At 43.7% G+C, this 20,941-nt stretch overlaps 1 protein-coding gene across 7 annotated transcripts in view; it reads left to right on the forward strand.

Annotated features, from left to right (window-relative positions):
* XPC (XPC complex subunit, DNA damage recognition and repair factor) overlaps positions 1-20,941 on the forward strand; it is a 36,814-nt gene that overhangs the window by 10,788 nt on the left and 5,085 nt on the right. For all 7 annotated transcript variants that reach the window (XM_053296006.1, XM_053296009.1, XM_053296008.1 and 4 more), the window contains 10 exons: positions 142-299; positions 1,720-1,837; positions 2,653-2,742; positions 4,351-5,289; positions 6,876-7,036; positions 7,642-7,723; positions 10,001-10,135; positions 11,777-11,946; positions 13,275-13,368; positions 19,827-19,916. In XM_053296006.1, the coding sequence (XP_053151981.1) occupies positions 142-299; positions 1,720-1,837; positions 2,653-2,742; positions 4,351-5,289; positions 6,876-7,036; positions 7,642-7,723; positions 10,001-10,135; positions 11,777-11,946; positions 13,275-13,368; positions 19,827-19,916 (2,037 nt within the window). The remainder of the gene's footprint in view (positions 1-141; positions 300-1,719; positions 1,838-2,652; positions 2,743-4,350; positions 5,290-6,875; positions 7,037-7,641; positions 7,724-10,000; positions 10,136-11,776; positions 11,947-13,274; positions 13,369-19,826; positions 19,917-20,941) is intronic.

Here is a 20,941-nt window from a genome sequence, read left to right on the forward strand (position 1 = left end):
AAGAGTAGGTGGCTAATAAGAGTTGTGTTACTGTCACCAGCATGAAATTTGACCAGAGTTTGGCTTGAAAATGAAAATGGAGAGCACTGTGTAACCTAAATCTATTGTTGCATTCTTTCTTGGAATCTCTTTTCTTCACAGGTTCACTTGTTGTGCTTGTTAGCAAATGCTTTCTTTCGGAACACAATCTGCCTTGAACCAGATCTCCAAGCTATTGGCCTTTCTATCATCCCCACCTACTTTACTAAAGTGCCTGCAGGTCGTGTAGACTCCCTGTACCTCTCAAACCTTGTGAAATGGTAAAGATCTTTCTCTTTAGCCTTCTCAACAGCATGGTGTAGTGGTTAGAGTGCTGGACTAGGACCAGGGAGACCTGAGTTCAAATCCCCATTCAGCCATGAGACTAGATGGGTGACTCTGGGCCAGTCACTTCTCTCTCAGCCTAACCTATTTCACAGGGTTGTTGTGAGGAGAAACTTAAGTATGTAGTACACTGTTCTGGGCTCCTTGGAGGAAGAGTGGGATATAAATGCAAATAATAAATAATAATAATAATTTTTGCTTTGGGCGTACGATGAGTGAGAAGCAAGGTTTATTGTCATAAATGTAGCACCCTCAAGATTAAGATATCTTCCCTGGCAGTACTGGATGTACATTTGATCATAATGTCTGCATAATTATCAAAATTCAAAGTGCTCTTATTTGCTCAATGACACTAATAAAACATTGATTGGTGACATATTCATATGAGGGTGCAGTTAAGATTCTCTGGTGAAGTATGAACTGTAGATTGTAGAGGTAACAATTATTACTGACTGCATCTAATGTTGGTGGATTATAGTGTAGATATGGATATTTTTAATGCTCAAGACATTTTACAACAATTTTTTTTTTGCTGTGATATAAAGAATTGTTGGTTGATTAGGTGATCTATCCTGTTTAGCCTACTTTCCTTAAGGAAAGTAAGCTTATGAGATCACCCGGCATTCTGTGTGTGTGAGTGTGTATCTTCCGCCTATCAGCTTTGCAATTCCTAGAGCCATTATGAACTAAATTGCGCACAATTGTAGGAACACATAGGGACACCTCAGTGGCATAGTTTGTGATGATGTCATCCACCCTGATTCAAGATGGTGGCCGTGTAAACGTTTTGAGGCGCAAGTGGGATAACTTATGGGCTGCCTAACCAATTTGAAACAAATTTGCTGCAGCTGTAGGGACACATATAATGACTATGCTTCATTGGTGTAGTTTGTAATGATGTCACCCACCCTGATTCAAGATGGCAGATGTCTTAACATTTGAGGCCCAAGTGGGCTAACGTGGACCGTCTAACCAATTTGAACCAAATTTGGTACAGTTGTAGGGACACATAGGGACACCTCAATGACATAGTTTATGATTATGCTATCCACTCTGATTCAAGATGGTGGGCACATGAATGTTTGAGGTGTAACTGGGATAACTTGTGAATCACCTAACCAATTTGAACCAAATTTACTACAGGCGTAGGGACCTGTAGAGAGAGAGAAGCTCTCCTACGACATCCATGTCATGATGTCATCATGCTGTGTGATTTCCAACCTTTGTCAGTGGCAGCCGATCATGTGAAGTGGGAGGAATTAACAGTAGAATGATACTGGGACAAAAAGATGGGAATGAAATACTAAGACGGGCCAGGGCAGTGGAAGAAAAGAACACTGTTTGTTTTATTTCAAGGTTTGTTGCAACCTTCACTGTCAACAGTGAGCTTTCTGACAATGAAGAAACTTGGCAGTCCACCTTAGGAAGGCGCTTTGCGCTCTATGCTGCACGGAATGATGAAGAATTGGTGCATGTAAGTGATAGCTTTTCTTATCACAATACGAGGAAAACACAACAGATATTATTAAAAGAAGTATATTTATATACTGCTTTTCAACAAACACATTTTCAAAGTGGTTTACATAGCAAAAGGAACTGGAAGATGATTTCCTGTACAAATGTGGCTCTCAGTCTAAAAATGATATGGGAAACCCTGCCGACATACGCCTATGCTGTGGTGGGTGTCTAAAACAGTGCCTGTGGCATTGCACAAGAGCACTCTTTGTGGGAATACACAAAATTGTGCCAATGTAGAAGTGGCCATAGCACTTCCACAGCGCTATGGCCACTGGAGATGATGGCTGTAGCTCCATGGAAGTGTAGTTGCTCAAACTTACATACTGCATATTAGCTCAAGAGTGCTTGTGCGACACAACAGTTGCCGTTTTCGCTGCCTGGAGCAGTGTGGGCAAGTTGAGAACTGCCCACATTACTCTCCACAGAATGTCAGCTGCTGTCCACAGCCACGGGGAAAACGCTGTACTGGGTGAATAGGAATGGTGGTTCTCCTCCAGCTAGATAGAAAAGAGTCGTAACTTTAAGAGGAAGCACCCATACCACTTGAGGCATATGTAAAGGGGGTCCAGGTTTCAAATATGCATTTGCTAGGGAAAGTGCTATTCTTATTACTTTTAGTTCCATTTAGTCTAGAAATAACTTTTGCAAAAATCATTCTGTGGATAGAAAAAGTTAAAAATGAGTTGAGAAACGCCACCTCCCTCCCCCACCCCAACAAGAACTCAGATTCTGGACTAATTATTTGTTTTGGTTTTTGTCTTTTGTAAATAGATATTTTTACTTATTCTCCGAGCCTTGCAGCTAATGTGTCGGCTTGTGTTGTCTCTACAACCCATTCCTCTGAAACAGCCAGCAGAAAAGGTAAGAATGAAACCTTACAGCTGTACCTCCCAAATGGTGGGTAGTTAAAAGCATTATGGGCAAATATGTTCAGTTTTTTTTAAAAAAGAGAAAGTATTCTTTAATTAAAAGTTTTCCAATCTCTCTCTCTTTCATATCCCAGTGCTACAATGTTTACTTGCAAGTGATTTCGTTGGGAGTTTGTTTCCAAATGGCAGGCTTAAGATTGCACTATTAAATCATGAACCTTTCCAGGACAGTGAGACCTGGTTCAGAAAATCATCTAAACCAGGGGTTCCCAACCTTGGGCCCCCAGATGCTGGATTACAACTCCCATTGTCCCTGACCACAGTGGCCAAAGGCCATTGTAGTCCCAGCATCTGGGTACCCAAGGGCACCTTAACTAAAATCATGGTTTTAATTATTCCGAATGAGCCATTATCCGCCTTGGGCTTGCATGCTTCCCCTCACCTTTGCACCCAAGAAGGGAGAGTGAAAAGTTCTATTTCTACCTTTCACAAAGCCACAATTTCCCATTATGTATGAATTTGTTCTAATGCTAGTTGGGTGACAAACCAGGATAGCAAACTGTGGTGTGTACGTAATTGGAAACTGGTTTAGTTGATAGTGAAAGCAGAAGCAGGGACTTATGCAAGTCTGAGACTTGCTTTGGCTTGTTCTTGTAGCACTCAGCCAACCTAGATGGAGAAGGTTTCACTAAGAACAGTAGATAAAGTCTGCCCCCAAGCCTTGGCAGAGGACGGTCTTTAAAGATCTTGTATACAAAGAGAACTTATAGTCTGCCCTAAGAGAAAGGAAACAATGTAGACTTGGAATGAATTATCTAGCATGGTACTATGTTTGTATCTGTGACTTCTTTGGCATGTATTTGTTCCACTTAAATGGTTTATTCTACAATTGGTGCCCAAGTGTTTGCAGAATTGCAGGGGGAGGGGCAGGAAGTGGCCGGGGGCAATTGATGATGGATGGACATGACTAGAGCCCATAAAGGAGGGACAGGCAATGGCAGGGCTGCTGCTGTTCTGCATATAATGTGATCTCTGGAACCTGGTATGGCATTATGTTAGTTATAACTTTCTGTTGTTGTAATATAATATTTATTATACAGTTATAATCTTTAATATAGTATAAAACAATATAATTTAAAATTAAAAAATGTGTTATTAAATATATTTATTTTCCTATCTATCTATCTTTGAAAGCAAATTTCTAGCCCTTGTCATTCTATAGAGGGGAGAGAAAGCATGAGCCCATCCCACAGTCCTTTACTGCCAAGGGCCTTGGATGCACATGTGGTCACTTGTCTGTGTACATAGAGAGGTGCTCACAGAGCTGGAGTGGTGAAACTCAAAGGTCTAGGGTCCCCATGTGTCCACTGTAGTGCACGTGGAGTTGTGGATGCTTCCTTCCAAATGATGAATGTACAGAGCAGCCAGTTCAGAGCATAACAGCTCCCCATCAAGCTGATGGCATGTAAGCTTGAACTTAATGGAGCAATATGGAGTTTTTGTTTTATCTGCCATGAATGGGTAATGCCATGAAGTGAAAGGACATTTACCAAATTGCCTTTTATCTGTTGAAAATTCACAGTCCCTTTGTTTGTTCTAGGGAAAGCCCTCCTCCAAGAAACGCTCGGTCACTATAGTTTCTGACAAGTCAGGTGGCTCTTCCAAAAAGCCTAAAGTTGCATCGAGAAAATGCACAGGGCTTAAGAGCAAGCAAGAGACAGACCAAGCAAAGATTGTATCAAGGAGCGAAGAAGCTGACAAGAAAGCAAGCCCTTCTGGAGCCCAAAGGACAATAAATAAATCTACGGAACCTAAGGATGCTCGGAAACAAAAGGCATCTGGTGATGGTGAGAGCAAACTGAGGGGAAAAGAAGGGCTGGGGAAGCCCAAAAATGACCGCCAACGAAGAGTGGCCTCAAAAGTGTCGTATAAAGAGGAGAGTGGGAGTGATGATGGCAGCGACTCTGAATTCCTGGCTTCAGAGGAAGATGAGGATGATAGTAATATCTCTGATGAGGACTTTGAGACTCCCCGTAGGAAGCAGAGGTTGTCCCTGGGAACCTCTAAAGCAAGAGGAGCTGTTAACAACAGGCAAAAATCTACACCTTCAATGCCAAAAGTATCCAAAAAAGTAAAGACTGTTGAGAAAGTAGCAACCCCAAGTTCTTCAAACCCTTCAAAGAAAAGGAACAAAATCATCTCTAGTGATGATGGTGATGGAGAGCAAGAGCCAGTTAAAGAGAGAGGCACAGACCAGTGGGTGGAGGTTTTCCTTGAACGGGAAGATAAATGGGTGTGTGTGGACTGTGTTCGTGGCACTGTAGGGCAGCCTCTGCTTTGCTTCAAATATGCCACAAAGCCAGTCTGCTACATCATTGGTATTGACAATGAAGGCTGTGTGAAGGACGTAACACAAAGGTATGATTCTGCATGGATGACCTCAACGAGGAAATGTCGTGTGGATGCCCAGTGGTGGGAGGATACTTTGGAGCCATATAGAAGTCCTTTTGTGGAACGAGAGAAAAAAGAAGATGTAGAGGTATGTAGAATGGAATTAGTGGGTGTTTTCCCCATGGGCAGATATGACTCCTGGCTGGCTCAGTCCTCCCTCATCATCTAATAGTTTTGCAGGGTTGAGGGTTTTTTTTGTTTTGGTCCTGTTCGGTCTTTAAATATGCAAGTGTACATGGGGTTTATGTGTAATTGATTTTCTATTAATATTTTTCTTCTTATCTATGTAAAGATTTTTATTTCTCTTTTGGTCAAAGACCATAAATAAAGTATGATGATGACATGAGAAGATTTATTTATTTATTTGAAAAATGTATATATTGCTCTTCAATTAAAAATGAAATTCAAGATATTGGTCAGGAGCATTCTGGATTTTTGCTGAACTGGTTTCACTACTGTTTATAATAATAATTTTTATTTATTTATGTATAATTATTGGGAATATTTATATACTGTTGTTCAGTGAAAGATTTGCAAAGTGGTTTATATAGCAAAAGAAATGAGAAGGTGCTTCCCTGTCCCAAGAGGGCTCACGAAATTAAAAAGAAACACAGCCACAACAACAACTAGTAGAAGTAGAAGTGGTCTCTCATACAGTGAGCCAGAGATGTTGTCGTTGTCTTCGTTGTCATCCAGTACAAGGAGTAACAGGGTCTGGGAAAAGGTGCTACAATAAACCATTTATTTGGCTGAGTCCTGACACTGAACCCTAATTCCAGACTTGGTCTGGGTTCATTTTAAGCCCTGACTTAAAATGAATGCTTGGCTTCTTAAATTCTCTGTTTGCAACAAAATGGGTTGGATCTATCCTTAGATAGATGGCTCTATCCTTAGAGTTCTGTGAACGGAAGTCTCTCGATAAAAGAAAGAGACTTGCATGTGTGGACGGATCCCTTCCATGAGTGGAAGGACCTGAGTTTGTTTATCATATTTATATACTCTCTGATATGTCTATCTCTAGGCAGTGTCCTTAAAAATACAACACTATAAAACAGGATGAAATGATTAAAACAGTTTTATGATATATTTATTGACCTATTATAGCTCAGTTAACAGAGCTCAAGGTTTTGATCCAGACTAATGTGCCTGAGAACCGGGTCGAATATGGTTGGTCTCATCCCTTGTTTATTCAGTACTTGATGTCCCCCAGCTGAATATGTGAACTGATTATTTGAAGGAATTTCATCTGAAGTGGTGATATCAGGTGACATGGAAGTTCTGACTGCAATAGAACTGTCATGGCTCATTGATCATGTGAAAAAATATCGGTGTGTGAGCTGGCTCTGACATTGCTTTTATCAAAGACCTATTCAGACATTATGCTGTGTGCGCTTTCAGGTGTCTGTACACATGTACATATGTTTGCATGAGTGACTGTTAATTTTAAAAATGAACCTGGGCAAAGGTCACTTCAAATGCAGGGTACAGATAGGAAGGATACTGCTGTATGTGTGTTCAGCATAATGTGTACAGATCTGTATATGCATACACTATACGCAGATTGTATGTGCATTGAACATAACATGTGATAGGGCTAGAGTTCTGCAACAATTGATTAGTATATTTGTGTGGATTAAATTCTGAAACCTTTCACTAATAGGATTGTTCTCACAGTTTCTAGTGAAACTCCAAGACCAGCCCCTTCCAACAGCCATCGGGGAATACAAGAATCACCCACTTTATGCCTTGAAAAGGCATCTCCTTAAATATGAAGCCATCTATCCTGAGACGGCTGCTATACTAGGATATTGCCGAGGGGAGGCTGTGTACTCCAGGTGAGACATCCCTCAGGTGTGTATGGCTTCATTCGGCATACCATTCTATGATTAGAGATTGGATTCACCATCACAGGTACCCAAGTAAAGTTTTTTTTAAAAGATAATAATAATAATATCAAGCCCCTACCCCAATCCTATTTAGAAGCACATTTATTATAACCATGTTCATCTTGTGAAGCTTGCATGTTCACTGGTAGGGCTGTGCGTCATGTCCGGTCTGACATCCACTAATGGAAATCCTCTTCCCCTCATGAAAGGGCTTTTTCCAACTTAATGAAAGAGTGTTGCATGAGAAAAGGGACATGAAGTCCAGGTGAGTTGCTTTGCTTGGGCAAGCTCTTTTCCAAGACCTTTTTAGGGCCCACTAGAATGTATGTGCTGCAGCCTTTGTCTTTGTATCCACCATGTTACTTAGCCCGCAGTGCAACACCCAATATTTTATGGGTTTGCACTGTAAGAAGTCTTCCACTAGTATTTGCGAAAGAGTTCACGAAGCAGCATTAGTTGGTTATCTCCTTTGCTCACCATTTCTTGGACCCAAGTCATGGGACACGGGCACTGTGAGAATGCATGTTCAGCTGTCTGTCTTGGCTTTTTTTCAGAGACTGTATCCATACGCTGCACTCCAAGGACACCTGGCTGAAGCAAGCTCGCGTGGTGAGGATTGGAGAAGTGCCCTATAAGGTAAGGTAACGGCAGCTGTAATCTGGAGTTAAGAGTCTGTTGCTCAGTGGTGGGGTGGAGGGGATACGAATGCTCAATCCAGGTAAGTTGAGCAGGTAGCCAGGTTAGGATAGGGCTGTGTCTGAGAGACCCTGGAGAACTGAATTCAGACCTTGCTCCCATTCAAGGTAGATGGTGCTGGAGGAAATGGATCATTGCTAGGACTTCATATAATGCACTAGGTTACTATAGCTCAGTGGCAGAGTACATGTTTATTCGCAGAAAGTCTCAGGTTTAACCCCCAACGTCTCAGGTTTAATCCTCCAACCAGCAGAAATTCTTCTCAGCTTTCACCAAGCATAGCCCACCAAGTCCATCTTCAGTTATTAAACCTTAAATGAAAGCTGGAAATCTCAGGATGCTTAATCCTGCACATCTGTGGTGGTTGTCAGAAAACACGGAGCCCTTAATATTAATTGCCTTCACGCTTATAATAGATAGGGCAGGGAATTACTCCTATCTGAAAGTGGCTGCCAGTCAGTGTCAGGAACGCTGAGCCAGGTGGTGGGCCAGTGGCCAGACTCGGTTGTCAAGTTCCACCTCCTGTAAAGAGGGCTCCAGACAGCCTCAGAATTATGGCCACTGGGGGAGTGCTATTCTATCAGTGGCCATAATTCTGAGGCCATCTGCCCTAGAGAACTGCTGCCTCCAGCTCTCCAATGGAGTCGCAAAGCTCCTTCTCCTGGACTGGCCAACTCCAGTTTATATAACCGCTGGCAGGTGGGGCAAGTCTCATGAGAAAGGCCGAGATCTCACATGAGTTGCCTCATATCCTGCGACGACTCGCCGTATTCAAGCAACAGTGTGCTGCTATCCGGGGGGCTGGGGGCTGGGCAGATGCTCCCTGGCCAGGACAAGCAGCCACCTCCAGGGCTGCATGGCTGGGAAGGACTGACACCAACCCCACTGGTAGAGTAGGTTCCCGAGTGCTGGCCCAATCTCCTGCAGTGGCTCTCTCGCTCATCAGGAGTTCCCCGACATCTACATTACTGAAATAGCACCCCTTATGAAGAGCCATTGTCAGGACTGACAGAATAGTACTTATTTTCATTTATTCAAAACTCTGCTTATCAGTAGGAGATTTTTCCTGGAACCCAACTATTATAAGAACAGCCTTGCTGGATCAGGCCGAAGGCATCATGTGTCACACAATGGCCCATCAGATGCCTCTGAGAAGCCCACAGGCAAGGGGTGAGGGTGTGTCCCCTCTCCTGCTGTTGCTCCCCTGCAACTGGTATTTAGCAGGATCTTGCCTCTGAGGCTGGAGGTGGCCTATAGACACCAGACTAGTAGCCATTGATAGACCTGTTCTCCACGGCTTTATCTCAGCCCCTTTTAAAGCCATCCAAGCTAGTGGCCATCACCATATCCTGTGGCAGAGAATTCTGTGTGATCTGTGAAAAAGTACTTTTTCTTGTTGGCCCTAAATTTCCTGGCCTTCAGTTTCATGGAATGACCCCTGGTTCTAGTGTTGTGAGAGAGGGAGAAGAATTTCTCTCTGTCTACTCTCTCTACTCCATGCTTCCCTGCCCCCCAATTAAGCATAGGCTAAGGGCAGTAGTTGAGAAGGCAAGCAGCAAATGCCTTTCAAGCTGCAAATTTATTTATTTATTGTTCAATTTTTATCCTGCCTTTCATAGTGCGTCTCAGGGTGGTTTACAAAAGTTAAAATACAACAAAACTCCATAAAAGTTACATTTAAAACTTAAAAATCAGTTAAACATTAAAAACCCTAAAACACCAAAAAACAATTAAAGAAGATAAACAGAAGCAAGAAAGCTAAGAAACCTGGCAGCCTCTAAGGCATAAAAGCCTTAACAGATGCAAAAGTATTTAGTTGTTTTTAAAAAAACAGCCACAGATGTCAAAGAGCAGACATTCACTGGCAGAGTATTCCAGAGCCTGGGGGCAACAGAGAAGGCTCTGCCCCACTTGCACAACAAAATTTAGCCTCTCTCAACACTGGCACACGGAGCAAAGCCCCCCCACCCCCCCATGACCCTGTTGGGTGGGCACAAACCCTTGGGAGCAGGTGGTCCTTCAGGTATCCATGGCCCAAACCATTAAGGGCTTTAAAGGCAATGACCAGCAGCTTGAATTGGATCCAGAAACAAATTGGCAACCAGTGCAGCTCTTTCAGAATAGGTTTAATATGTTCCAAACGAGCAATTCCAGAAAGAACCCTGGCATTCTGCTTCTCGGTAGAGCGTGATACATTCCACTGTTGTGTTTGCACAGATGGTCATAGGCTACTCCAACCAGGCACGGAAGGCACGAATGGCAGAACCTGCCAACCGGGACAAAAAGGACTTGCCACTCTTTGGTCTCTGGCAGACAGAGGAATTCCAGCCTCCTGTGGCAGTGGATGGAAGGGTAAGCTGGAGAAAAGAGCAAGTGAGATGGATAGGCTTTGAATAGAACATCCACATTTCAGCATACGTGTCAATGTGCCTGCCGCCTACTCATAGTGTAACGTTATCGGTTTTGACAAAGTCGTTGGCACAGCATTCAGTGCACCGTATTCTAAGCCATTTGTTGCCACAGCAAGGCCAGAAATGCTTTGGGAATCTGAAGCCTTTTCTTCTGCATGTTTGTTTATATTTCAGCATATTCTTCCTCGTGACTGTTGTGAATAGAGCATGTGCATTTAAATGGCCACTTTTCTCAGCAAAACACACAGATTTGGAGGCTTGATGCTCTCCCAAGAGTCTCTTCTCTTCCCCCCCTGCCAAAGAAAAGGGGGTGATGTAAATGATTTGTCAATTTTCAACTGTTGTGATGTTTGCAAGTCAAATTATCAAAAGAAATAGAAGTAGCTCAGCTCCCCTGCTATCTTATCTTTTTTTTTTGTCTGTCGACATCATGTTTTTGTGATGTTGCACTGATGCAGTAATCCTAAGCATATACTTCAACTCTAGGATTGGGCTGTAAATCCTGCAAGCTTTTCAAATTCAGTCCTAAAGCCAAAGAAGCAAGTGTACACCATACTTTTCTGCAGTAGTTGGGATAACTCAAATTAGTAACTGGCTTGAAGACTGCAATCTTGGTCTTTTTGGTGACTTTTTTGTGTGGGGGGGAGTACTGTTGGGGTTTTTAAGGACTGATTTTATGGGAAAACTAGAAACTGTTATGAAGCATTTTGGCATTACCTTCTTGAAAATGCAGTACATCAAACCTGATTTTGATTAAGGATCAATATGCTTAGTGTAATCTTAAGATTACGTGTGTGTGTGTGTACATTCATTCACACAAATAAACTTAAGCTTCATTCTACTATTTGCAATGTTCTAGGCAAAGCTTTAAATGGAGCCAAAGATGTCATTTTCTTAAGATGTAATACCACCTGACAATTTGGCAGAGTGCTGGATCCTTCTTTGTGCCTTTTGACTTTTGACTTCTTTGAGGAAAGGAGGTCTTTGGATTTATCTGAGTGTGTTTGTGCAACACCTGTGCAGGTCTGAGGATTCTGCGGGCTGATGCTTTGGGGTTGCTCGTGCAACCTGAGACCTCTTGCATTGCCCTGTTGCCACCATATGTCATTCTTGGAAGCCCTGATGGGTACAGAGATCAGTACCATAGTTATGTACTGTAAACATTTGTACTATCAACTAAACTGAGTCAAAGCACGTTTAAGCTGTTTGTGGCTTACAAATCCACATACCTCTACAAAATACAAAAGTAGACGCAGGTACAGAGTTGTAGCAGTATTGTTGTTAAAAAGCCATGTTGTTAAAAATGTAGAATAAAGGTAAATTAAGAAGGTACTTTTAGAAAGTTATAGCTTTTTAATATGAGATGTAGAATTTCCTCTAAAACTTTGTATTGTGTAAAAACTAGACTTCTTGTAAACTTATAACATAGATATTTACACTTGCAGCCAATTTCCTTTTATTATTTATCATTTTAAATGGTACTAGTTGTGAACATGACATCTCAGCAAAGGCCAATCTCTGTTTAAAAGCATTAGCATCATTCCCCCGCTTTCACTCTTACTTTTTCTCTCCTTGCTTTCAGGTTCCTCGAAATGAATTTGGAAATGTGTATCTTTTCCAGCCAAGCATGTTACCAATTGGCTGTGTGCAGCTAAAGCTTCCTAATCTTCATAGGGTGGCGCGTAAATTGGACATTGACTGTGTTCCAGCTGTGACAGGATTTGATTTTCATGGTGGCTACTCACACCCAGTGTATGTCACAGTTCTGCTATCTGACTTTACTAGGAGGGTTTTAGGGCCAGTTTTATGGGAGAACTGGAAACCAATTTGATCTTATTTTTTTGAAAATTCAGTAGATCAATTCGGTGGTCTTCATATGTGGTGTCTGGTGTATATTCTGTCATTGAGGACTGTGCCTTGGATAGACTTAGGTCGTATGTGGCCACCTGCAGTAATTGCAGAGGGTGGTATGGACTGAGGTTTAGCTTTTGCCTGGTTGTGTCCCAAGCAGGAGGAGAGCTAAGCACCCACTCTCCTCCTTATTACCTTCTCGGAGGTGGGTGACAGGCAGTTCTCTTCCTGTTCCCGGTTGTGTGTGTTATCACTATATCCATAACGTTCAAGGCAGTAGGAATTGGGTCAAGCTGAATTAGTGAAGATGCCTCAATAGAGAAAAGTAGTGTAAGGGGGTTCCCAACCTGAGGGCTTCCAGATGTTGCTGAACTACAACTCCCTTCAGCTCCAACTACAATTTATTGTGGCTGGAGGTGATGGGAGTTGTAGTTCAGCAACATCAGGAGGCCTCCAGGTTGGGAACCACGGTACTAGACCATAGAGGTTACCTACATGGGGGTTATCCTGAGAGCAGTGTTCTCTCTCATTTCCACCCCCCCCATCTGTGTGTCGAATGGGTTTTGTTCTGGGCAGCAGTATCAAGGCGGTGTGTGCACATGTGCATTCAGAGTGGGGCCTTCCTGATTCAGCCTGAGCGGGATCTAAAATTAACTGAGTGGAGATTTAAAAAATTTGTGTGCACGCACATATGCCTTAGAGGGAACACAGCCTGATAGTACACCTTTTTAAGGACTGCTGGGTTGAAACTTAATGACTAGCCCAAGGTCCTTCAGTGATCTACATCAGGGGTTCCCAACCCTCAGTACTCCAGATGTTGTTGAACTACAACTCCCATAATCCCCAGATACAATAAATTGTAGCCGGGGATGATGGGAGCTGTATCTGGAGTACCAGAGGTTGGGACCCTTTGGTCTACATGGTTGAGCAGGGATTTGAATGCCAGTCCCCCTAGTCCTGTGGCACTGTATCAAAAGTAGGCCTCAGGTAAAAGTGGATGCCACTGAATAGGGGCATTACCACATGGTATGTTATCAGCCAGCATTTCAGTTTCTAGGATAATCTGAAAATGGTGTGAATGGTCTTGTTGCCATTCTATTCCAGATGCCTATCTTTACCTCTTGCTTTTTAAGCATTGCCTCAGCACACTAACAGCACCCAGATTGCTATTTGGCTTCTTTTATCAGATAAAATTGCTCCAGTTCAGTGTATTGTGTTCTCCTCACCAGCACTGAAGGTTATGTAATCTGTGAAGAGTACAAAGAGGTGCTTGTTGCAGCCTGGGAGAATGAAGAAGCAGAGAGGGAAAAGAAAGAAAAGGAGGTGAGAATTACTTTGAGTGTGTTGGGTTTTTCTTAGAATTGAATTAAGATTGCCAGTTATTGGTGACACTGGAGAGGAATGCAGCTACTTAAAGCCAATGAATTGTAAATGTCTTCAGTTTCCAGTAGCATCTCCTGCCCAGATGGATTCCTACATGTATATTTGTTGTTCTCTGCTTCCTGGAGCTGAGGACAGCTCTGATTATCCTCCCCATGTGCTCCCAGGCAGGACTAATTAAAAAGTGTTACCAGCCTTAAGAGCCCAGGATGGATAACACCGCCCAGTTCTTTTAGTCCTGTTGCGCTCCTAGGCAGATCTCCATAGAACTTCTCCGTAAATATTATATAGCATTATTGTTTTTATTTCCATCTTCATTCTTTCTCTTGTTTGTCACCACTATCCCCATCTCCATTCTCTCCCTGCCTTTAATCTTCAAACTCTGTTTTAAAACAAACAAAAAAGACCTCTTCTTCCATCCTTTCCCCCCTTTATATGGCTATGGAGCGCCGTCAGGCTATTAGGCATATTTTAGTGCCAAGGGGAAGGAGCAGAGCAGGTTTCCCACTCTCAACTAGAGCCCCGGGATCGTCGCTTGTTGTGTTGCTGCCATTAACGGCTGCGCAGTGCGGCCAGGAAGATATGGGGGATGCTGGATCGGGTCCCTCTCTGAACATGGGGAAGGACACCAGACTGGGTCCTTCAGTACTAGCTCACTCGACTAGAGGTCAGGGAAGAGTGGAGCCAGTCAGCGTGGGCCAGGCTTCAGCCTCGCTCCCACTGCTGCCGGACTCCAGAGAGCAAGTACATGCCATTGCCACCACCAGCGGCTCTGCAAACATCAGTGCGGCAGTTTTGGTGGGAACGTCAGGAGCCACCGCTATCCAAAGCCGTGCCTCTTCAGCGAGGAGAACCACATACTTCAAGGGATCAAGAACCGGAGGCTGCTTCTTCGGGACAGAGAGAAGCAACTGCAGCACCGGTGAGATTCCTCCTTGTTGCGGCTAGCCAGAACTTGAATTAGCTCCCAAACATTACAAAGTGTCGGCCTTCCCCAGGAAGTGCCCACTACCTGGCAAAACTGGATTAGAGAAACGTTGGCATTGTCCTTAAAGATTCTGAGGAATCTGAGAGTCATGCACCCAGAAAGGGAAGGCGCAAGAGAAAACACACTAGTGGAGCTAGACATGATCAATCATCTCAGCAGGCTGTTACCAATATGGAAGGGGTGTGTATGTTCAGCTGAGGGGTCTGGTGGAGAATCCCCCAATCCTACGCCTAGTATCCCCTTGCCTTTGCTCCCCGTGCCTCCTGATATAGGCGCACTCGATCCTACTATTATAATACAAAGAGCTGTACCTGAAACAACTAATCTTCCTATTATACCTGTGGAGACACTACCTGGGGATCCAGGATGGGACACACTGGACAAGGAGGAGGGGGAATGATCAGATGGCCAGGAAAACCCAGCATCTACATTATCCTAACATTTATTTGCTCAGGAGGACTTTGTATCCCTTGTGTCCAGGGCTGGTAATACCTTGGGTCTTCAGCCCTCAACCCCCTACTGAATTGGTTGTACCCACTAAGGGAACACTTGTTTTTCCCAAACAAAAGAACAGAGAACTGGTTCTGTTCTTACCCGAACTCTTCGCTGACACAGTTAAGGAGGAATGGATACTGGCTACCTCTAACTGAAAATCTGTAGCAGTGGCAAATAAATATTATTCATTTCAACAGGAGGCAACAACAGGATATGTTCAAGGTGCCCCCTACAGATGCACCAGTGGTCGCCCTTTTAAATGGGGCACTGCTACCCAGGGATGGGGAATCAGCACTTAAAGATCAAAATGATAAAATATATGTAGAATCCTCATTTAGAAGGGCAAATGAGGCATCATCCCTGTCGATTAGGGCCTCAGCAGCTGCATCCATGTTGTCCTGTTCCTCGGTGGTGTGGTTAGACGATGTGATTCAGGATCCTCCATTGGACATATATAGATTAAGACATCAACTCATTAAAATATAAAAAGCTCAGGCAACGCAACTCAAGATGCTATAAGGTTTTCTTCTAGGGCTTCCATGGTTAACAGTTGTAGGATGGCGTAACTTTTGGCTGAAGCATTGGCCGGTGGATGCGGCATCGAGGACAAATCTGGCCGCAGTGCCCTATGATGGGGTAAAGCTCTTTGGGGACGAGGCTCTCAAGGAGGAACTGGTGGAGTCAAAGGACAAACTTATGGACATGCCTCTACTTCCAGCCCCACGCCGGCAGGAAAGTCGTCCTCCCAGAAGGACCTTTCAGTTTCAGTATTGGCCCTTTCGATATTTCCGACCCTTCTTTCGGGAGAGGGACAGAGATTATAGATACTACCGCCCCCAATGGAACAGGCAACGAGGGGCTAGAATGTATAATCAAAATAGACAGGGTTTTTCAAACCAACCCAAACCACAGAAGCAACAATGACTTACCTGTAGGGGGTCTGGGAGGTTGGCTGTCAACTTACCTACACAAATGGCAGGAAACTACCACAGATCAGTGGGTACTAACAACAGTTGCTACAGGATACACTGTAGAGCTGACAACCACCCCTCCCAACAGGTTTATACCCACACAAGCTCACATTGTCCTATCAAACACATAGGCTTACTAACGCAATACAGCATCTGATGGACATAAGTGCGATAGAGATGGTTCCTCCCTATCAACAGGGTCAGTGAATTTATTCAATCATATTCACTGTCCTAAAAAAGGACAAATCACTCAGGGCAGTACTGGATTTGAAGTTCCTGAACTGGTGGGTTCCAAAGCGCAGGTTTTGCATGGAATCCCTTCGGTCCATAAAGGAAGCCTCGCAACACCTAGACATATTAGCTTCCATAGACCTAAAGGAGGCATACTTTCATGTCCCAATACACCCTGACAGTTGGCACCTGCTACGCTTCAAATACTGCAGGGTGCATTAGCAGTACAAGGCCCTTCCTTTTGGACTGTCCTCAGCTCCAAGAATATTAACCAAGGTGCTGGTGCCTCTGATCGCACATCTGAGGCTTCAGGGAATACGTCTCTTATTTGGACGATCTACTTCTAAGGTCCCCATCCATGCTTGCAGCATCAGGAGACCTCTGGCTAGCTCTACATACCTTAGAACAGCATGGGTTCCTCATAAACAAGGAAAAGAGCCATTTGATACCGTCATACAAGATTTTGCACCTTGGGGTACTAATAGATACCCACAGAGACAGACTCTACTTGCCGGAAGAGCAGGTGCAAATTATTAAAAAGGAAGTAGCAGAGGTACTTTGTGCTTGGGAGGCCAAGCTACTCTCCTTAGCACAACTCCTCGGCTTAATGGTGGCCACTCTGTATTCTGTACCTTGGGCCAGATTCTACTTGAGGGTCCTTCGGTGGTTTCTTTTCAAATTCAGGAACTCAATAGCCAAGAAGATCAACATTACACTATCGTTCCACAACAGACTCTAGGGTCACTCTAGTGGTGGGTGGTAGATGCCAGTATTCATCAGGGAAGGGAATTTCACAATCCACCTTGAGTCATCATCACGACTGGTGCCAGCAAGACCAGCTGGGGGGCCCATTGTCTATGCAGAGCAGCCCAGGGACGTTGGTGCACAACAGAATCAATACACAGCATCAATTGGTTAGAGCTGCAGGCCATTCGTCTGGCACTACTGGCATTCCAGGACATGATATTCAACATGTTATTCAGAACAGACAACACGACTGCGAAGGCCAACATAAACAGGCAAGGAGGGACCAGGTCGAGATCACTCCAAGTGGAAACAGCGCTGATCATGTCTTGGGCGGAGAATAATCTCGCATCAGTCATGGCTCACCATGTCCAAGGGAACCTCAAGTCGATCGCTGACTGGCTAAGTCAAGACCAGGTGAGTGGGCACTCAACAAGAGGATCTTCCAGAGGATCACACAATGCTTCGGGAGACCATGGGTCAACATGTTTGCGTCGACTCTCAACACACAGCTGCCCAGGTTCTGCACCCGCTTCCTCTGTCCACAAGCGGAGGTAGTGGACGCGCTGTCAGCTGAATGGCCCTTGGAGCTTCTCTACTCATTCCTACCAACACTGCTCCTGACAAGATTCCTTCGCAGAGTTCATCAGCTCAGAGCCCCAGTCATCCTGGTAGCTCCATACTGGCCCAGGAGGCCATGGTTTTCAGAACTGTACCACATGGCCACACAGGAACCATGGTTTCTGCCGGTGTCAATAGACTTACTTCATCAAGGTCCTGTCGAACATCACGATCCAGGCTGGTTACAGCTAGCTGCCTGGAGACTGAACAGGGAATATTGAGTAACTATGGCTATTTAAACAGTGTACTCACCGCAGTGTTGGCCTCCACAAGAGATTCCACCAAACACATCTATCAATACATGTGGAGAGCTTTTCTGCGATGGTCAGCCAGGCACTCGATACCTCGCGGTGCAGCAACGATTAAAGATCTTCTAGCATTCTTCCAAGAAGGACTGGACAAAGGGCTCAAGGGGAACACACTGAAGAGACAGGCTGCATCACTGACAGGAATCATATTGGGGATTTCCAAAAACAGGCTAATGAACCATCCCCATATTAAAAGGTTCTGGTGTGGGGCAGCCCTGCTCTCACCCATGGTGGTCCATCACTTTCCATCTTGGAGCTTTCACACTGTTCTCCGAGTGCTTCAGGGTGTGCCTTTTGAACCAATAAGGTCCATACCTCTGAGAATCTTATCATACAAGACGGCCTTTTTGATAGTGATAACTTCTGCACGTAGGATCTCCGAACTACATGTTTTGTCAAGGCATGAGAACCTCTGCATTTTTTCCAGCTGACTCGGTCCGACTGATACCGGATCCCATCATCAGGTCAAAGGTGTCTTCGGCTTACCATCACTCACAGGATGTCATATTACCCTTGTTCTGCCCTAGACCAGTACACACAAAGGAATGAGAGTGGCACAAGGTGGACGTACGCAGATGTCTCAAAATGTATTTGAGACGTGCAGAGGACTTTAGAAGGACGGAAGCCCTGGTCGTTAGTTTTCTTCCTGCTTCCATGGGAAATCAAGCATCAGCACCTACTATTGCCAGATGGATACATGCTTGCATTTCTCTAGACTATGAGTCACTATACCTACAATCTCCAGAACATATTCTGGCACACTCTACCAGAGCAGTGGCCACATCTGCTGCTTTTTCAGTGAATGCACCTGTATATGAAATATGTAGGGCGGCTACTTGGAAGGCGCCATCAACATTCACAAAGCACTACAAGATTGACTTATATTCCTCCTCTCAGGCTGCATTTGGTCACAGGGTGCTTCAACAGGTTCTACCCCCGGAGTAGGCAAGGACACTCCCTACCAGAGAGTGTTATGGCCAGAGCTGTGGTATGTCCCAATCAGAGATGTCTTCGGCTCCAGGCAGCAGAGAACGGAGCATTGGTTCACTTACCGTGAAGGCTTCTTCTTGCTGTTGGAGCTGAGGACATCTCAGCCCTCCCAGGTGTCCTGGCCTACTCCACGGGAAACCAGGAGGTACTGAAAGGTACAAATATTTTTCCAATGACGCTGTGGGAATTTTCTAGTTTTCCTTTATATTAATCTGTTAACTGTTTTATAGTTATTATGTTCAGTGCTACTTGCACATTTGGCCTAAAAGAACTGGGCGGGGTTATCCATCCTGGGCTCTTAAGGCTAGTAGCACTTTTTAATTAGTCCTGCCTGGGAGCACATAGGAAGGATAACCCAATCAGAGATGTCCTCGGCTCCAGCAGCAAGAAGCCTTCATGGTCAGTGAACCAATGCTCCATTTTGTTTATTTAAAGGATTTATACCATGTTCTTCAGACAATTGTCTCCTGGCAGCTAACACAAAGTGCAGATATTAAAACAACAATACTAATATTACATGAAATGAGAGCTGTAATAAAACTAACAGTTAGGTAAAAGTGGTATTTATAAAACTGAAAGTCTAAAGGGTGAGTAAATAAAAATGTTTTCACCCTGGTGCTTGAAAGACACGAACATCCAGCTTGCCTGGGAGAATAATCCAGAGTCAGGACCCTACCACCAAGAAGGCCTTATTGTGGGTCACCAATGGGACAAGATGCACAGAAGGGTCTGTGAGGCAGGTCTAAGTTTTTCTTCTCAAGCTGTGCTCCAGTGAACGTATGGAGTTTTCAAACTTCCGTGTTGACTCTTATGTTGGGGAAAGCTTTGCATATGAAATTGGAATTCTGAGTTTTAAAACCATGCTGTATTTCCATGTTTCCCATATGATCACATTGAACAAAATATAAAAATTATAGCCCCGATATTGTTTATCTTTAGTATGTCTGTTCTTCTTTGTGGGTTGATGGCATTCTATTTTACATATGCTGTAAAATGTTGGACCTACAATTATTGGATTGTGTGTTCTAATTTTGTGTGAATCTTTAAAAACAGAAGCGGGAGAAGAAAGTGCTGGGAAACTGGAAATTGTTAACGAAAGGTCTTCTGATTAAAGAGAGGCTGAAAACACGCTATTCTGCTAAGGTAATAAATATTGCTGTACCAGTGTTTTTCCTGCTAGAAAGAACAAATTGAGCATTGGGGAGCCTACATTTAATTCTGAAGAGGAGGGGAGGAGAGGGAGAGAGGCCTCTTCCAGATGTTGATATATTCCAACTTCAGCAAAAATTAAGAGAAATCCACAAATTGTTCAATGATCTCAATTATTGTCCCCAGACTTTGGAATGCTCTCCCAGTGGGCATCTGCTCCTCAGTCTCCATTACAGTTTTTAGAAAGCAAGTGAAATCTTGGCTTTTTACGCAGGCTTTTAGATGAGTTTTTTTGTTGCTGCTGCTGTCTCTTATGGTTATATTGTGTATGTTTTGAAAAAAACTTTTAAAATTAGATTTGTATTTGTATATTCTATTTTAATATTGTGTAATTTTTATAGTGTTATATTGTTTTAAATGTTTTGTAATCTGCCTTGAGATTTTTTTTAATGAAATGCAGTATAAAAATTTGATTGATTGATTAATTGATTTATTATATGCCGTCAAGTCAGTGTTGACTCGTAGCAACCACCTAGATAGATTCTCTCCAGGATGATCTGTCTTCAACTTGGCCTTTTAAGGTCTCTCAGTGATGCATTCATTGCTGTCATCATCGAGTCCATCCACCTTGCTGCTGGTCGTAATCTTCTCTTTCCTTCAAATTTTCCCAGCATTATGGACTTCTCAAGGGAGCTGGATCTTCGCATACTGTGTCCACAGTATGATAGATTGAGCCTGGTCATTTGTGCCTCGAGTTAAAATTTTGGATTGATTTGTTCTATGATTCATTTGTTTGTTTTCCTGGCTGTCCATGGTATCCTCAAAAGTCTTCTTCAGCACCAAAGTTCAAAAACGTCAATGCTTTTTTTGTCTTGCTTCTTCAAAGTCCAGCTTTCGCATCCATAGAGTGTCATGGGAAAAACCTTTGTCCGAACAATTCTAATCTTTGTAGGTGTAGACACGTCACAGCATCTAAATATCCTTTCCAATATTGATCCTAAAAGGCAGAAGCTATCCAC

Source organism: Hemicordylus capensis, chromosome 2 (assembly GCF_027244095.1).
Source record: "Hemicordylus capensis ecotype Gifberg chromosome 2, rHemCap1.1.pri, whole genome shotgun sequence".
In the NCBI taxonomy this organism is placed as follows: domain Eukaryota; kingdom Metazoa; phylum Chordata; class Lepidosauria; order Squamata; family Cordylidae; genus Hemicordylus; species Hemicordylus capensis.